Source organism: Malania oleifera, chromosome 6, assembly GCF_029873635.1.
Source record: "Malania oleifera isolate guangnan ecotype guangnan chromosome 6, ASM2987363v1, whole genome shotgun sequence".
NCBI classification, from domain to species: Eukaryota; Viridiplantae; Streptophyta; class Magnoliopsida; order Santalales; family Ximeniaceae; genus Malania; species Malania oleifera.
The window spans coordinates 100,950,325-100,953,826 of record NC_080422.1 but is presented as its reverse complement, the minus strand read 5'-3'; the positions used below and the strand labels follow the sequence as shown (position 1 = coordinate 100,953,826).

The following is a 3,502-nucleotide window of genomic DNA, read 5'->3' as shown; positions in this document are numbered from 1 at the left end:
TGCACATGCATTTCAATCCCATCCAATCATACATCTTGACCGTCCAAAGGGTAGACGGTCTTTTCAAACCCACATCGATTAAACCATCGCATCTAATAACAGATCCAATGATCCGACGGCCCAAATAATTATCATCAATTCAAAATAAAACAAAACAAAGGCTCCAAATCTGACGGCACTGATTGCTTCCTACTTAAACAGCATCATCATATATACAACTAATAACAGATCCAATAATCCAACGGTCCAGAAATTATCACCAATTCAAAATAAAATAGTACAGTCTCCAAATCTGACGGCACTGATTGCTTCCAACTTCATAAACACATCATCATATATATACATCACCAGACACAAGATTATACGTACGGTCTACGTATTTTACGATTTGTCTAAAAAGAAATTAATAAAAAAAGTACGGCATAGAAGAGCAAGAAAAGACGCCGATCTCGCCGGGGAACCAGTAAGTGCCGTAAATTTACAGATCGGAGCGGTTCGAGAAGTCGGAGGCGAGCCGAGAGGCGATGGCGGAGTGGTACATGGCGTCGTGAAAGGAGTCCGTTTCGGTCGTCATCATGCGAAGCTGCTTGGCCTTCTCCTCAGTGAAACATCCTCGGGAGAACCGAGATCTGACAGCTTTCCGGACGAGATCGGGCTCCGATTTGACCTCTGATCCGGCGGAGAGATCCGCTTTCGTGGAAGCGGGGGCGGAGTCAATGTAGTCCGGCTCGGCGGGCCAACCGAACAGCGGCGACAACCAGTTCGAGGAGGAGCTTTTCCGATCGGGCTTGGGATGGCCGGAGGTGGCGCAGGCTCTGACGACGACCGGCCTGAAAGGCAAGAGAGTGTTGGCCATCTTGGACGATGAAGGGTCTTTGCGCAGAGAGAAAGAAGATGCGAAAGAAGAGGAAGCGAAGGATTTTGGTAATTTTGGATGAAGGAAACATTCAGGTTCTACCTTATATAGTATGATGGGAAACGGATAAGATTGTACGCGTGGCCGTGTCACACCGACGCGTTGTGGGGTATTTATGCGCTTTTTAAACTCTTTTTTACCGGCTTTCCCGGTGACCGTGGCGGTATATTGTGAGGCCGCTGATTTGACGAAAATGCCCTCCGTGAGTCCCTGGTTTTCCATCCCTCTAGCCGTTGCTGTATGGGCTGGGCCTTAGGCCCATAGGGTGATTCCAAGTCCAGGCCTCCCTACAATCCACTTCTATTAACTTGTGGGCCGAAGTTTTGTTAATAGGATAAAATATTAGATAGACATAATCAATCAATTACTATGTGTACATATTTAATTAAGTTAAATATTTATAATTATTTTTGGTGTAATGCACTATACATATGGTGAAATTATATTAGTCCTGGTGTGCCAATCAATGCCAACTGATATATCAATATATTTAATAATTTCTCTGATTAGGTGTAATGATCTCAACTTATTGAATTTATATTTTGTTGGTGCATTTTAATATTATTATTTTATTTATTATCTTGGAAAAGAGCAAGTATCTTGGATTTGGTTATGTATCTACATTTAAATTAGGTCGTTTTTTCATGTATTTTATAAATGCATAAGATTAATTGTATGAATTTATCTTAAATCTAGATAATATATATGCATCTTATTTATTAAGTACATAAAGAATGAAGAATCATTTTGTGCTTATGAATAGACCCTTGAGGCATTAGCATAATACACCAATTTTTCCTCTTCATTCTCATCATATCATCTTTCTTTTGAGTTTAGAAAGTTTGATAAGCAAAGAAAGGTGTTTTTAGTGGAGCTTTGGACTCCTCTGTTTGTACAAAATTAAAGAGAATCATACGATTCAAATTGGGTTGTTGTATCTTGGGGGAGACAAATCTTGAGAAGTTCTACTGCACTAGTTGTGAACTCAAATAACCCTAGAGAGCTGGAATCTCCTTAAAGAAAGTGAGATATTCGTGTCTCAGCCTATTTGAAAAATCGTGTTTATATTTATATTCTTATTTGTATTTAAGTTTTATTATTTTATTTTTTAAGATTTCCTAAAAATTTTAAGGAGATTCAATATATGGAGCCTACAGTTGAGAAACCAAGTAAAAATGTTGGAGATCTCAACAAGCCCTTTTGGTTTAAAAGAAGCCACTTCAAGAGATGGAAAGATTAAGTATGATATCGAGGAGGTAAAAGGGTTAAATGTAATTCTACAAGAAAATGGTAATACCAATAACAGTAATATCATAAAGTAAATTTAATTGCTTCTTAAAATAATACTTTGCCTAAAGGTATTTTTCCTAAAAACTCTCAATTAAAGCCTAAAAAGAGAAATATGAAAAATAAAGGTAGACATCACGAAATGAATGTGGGCAACCCTAATCAAAAGAATGTGAACCCCCCTTACAATCAAAATAAGTAAAACAACAATATTTGTTATGTTTATGGTAAAAGTGAGCAAATTGCTCAAATTTGTAAATTTAAAAAATGTGGATATATTCTTTAATCTAATATAGTTGAGGAATCATTTGTAGCGATACTAATTGATATAAATATGGTCCACATTATTGAGGGGTGGTGGGCAGACTCAAGTACTAATAGGCATGTCTGTTATGATAAATCTTGGTTCAAGGTGTACACTCCTTTTACGAAACCTAAATATTATACTTGGAGATTCACATGTTATTATCCTCTATGTGGATGACTTGCTCATTTTTTTTGTTCAAATTTGCATATCATAAATAAAATAAAAGTTATGCTTAAAAAACATTTTGAGATGAAAGATTTAAGTGAGGCTAATATTGTTTTAGGCATGAAAATTATAAGATCGTATAATAGTATATTTCTTGATCAATCACAATATATTGAAATTTTTTTTAATAAATATGGCTATGATAAGTGCAAGTATGTTACTACTCCTTTTGATTCAAGTAATCACTTATTTCCTATTGAGAATGAAAATGGAGTGGTTAATCAAAAGGAATATAATATGATTATTGGTAACCTGAGATATACTTTTGAACGTATAATGAAATATTTAGTTGTACCAAAAATTATGACTTGTTTTTTAGTAAGTATCATGCACTTGAAAGCTTTTGTGATGTCGATTGGAATACTTTGTCAGATGATTCTTTCCCTACCACTGGTTATATTTTTACTTTAGGTGATAGTACTATTAACTGGAAATCTAAAAAAATAAACAATAATTTTTAACTCAACTATGGAAGCTGACCTTATTGCTTTAGCATCAGCTAGTGAGAAAGCAAGTTAGTTGAGAGATATGTTGTATGAAATTCCATTTTTGGGGAAAACCAATACCGCATATCCTAATTAATTGTGATAGTACTGCTACAATCGGTAAAGTGAACAACCGTTATTATAACGGTAAATCTAGATCCATAAGAATAAAACACAGTACTGTGAGATCATATTTGAGTGGTGGCATCATGAATGTGAGTTATATAAAATTTTCTAAAAATCTTGTGGATCCAATAACTAAGGCCTTAGCATGAGAAATGG

General features: G+C 35.4%; 1 protein-coding gene across 1 annotated transcript; it reads right to left on the bottom strand.

The window, feature by feature from the left end:
- Positions 1–234: 234 nt before the first annotated feature.
- LOC131156983 (uncharacterized) lies at positions 235–998 on the bottom strand. The gene has a single exon (XM_058110778.1). The coding sequence runs from the start codon at positions 854–856 to the stop codon at positions 479–481; it is 378 nt and encodes a 125-aa protein (XP_057966761.1). The 5' UTR covers positions 857–998; the 3' UTR covers positions 235–478.
- Positions 999–3,502: the final 2,504 nt, after the last annotated feature.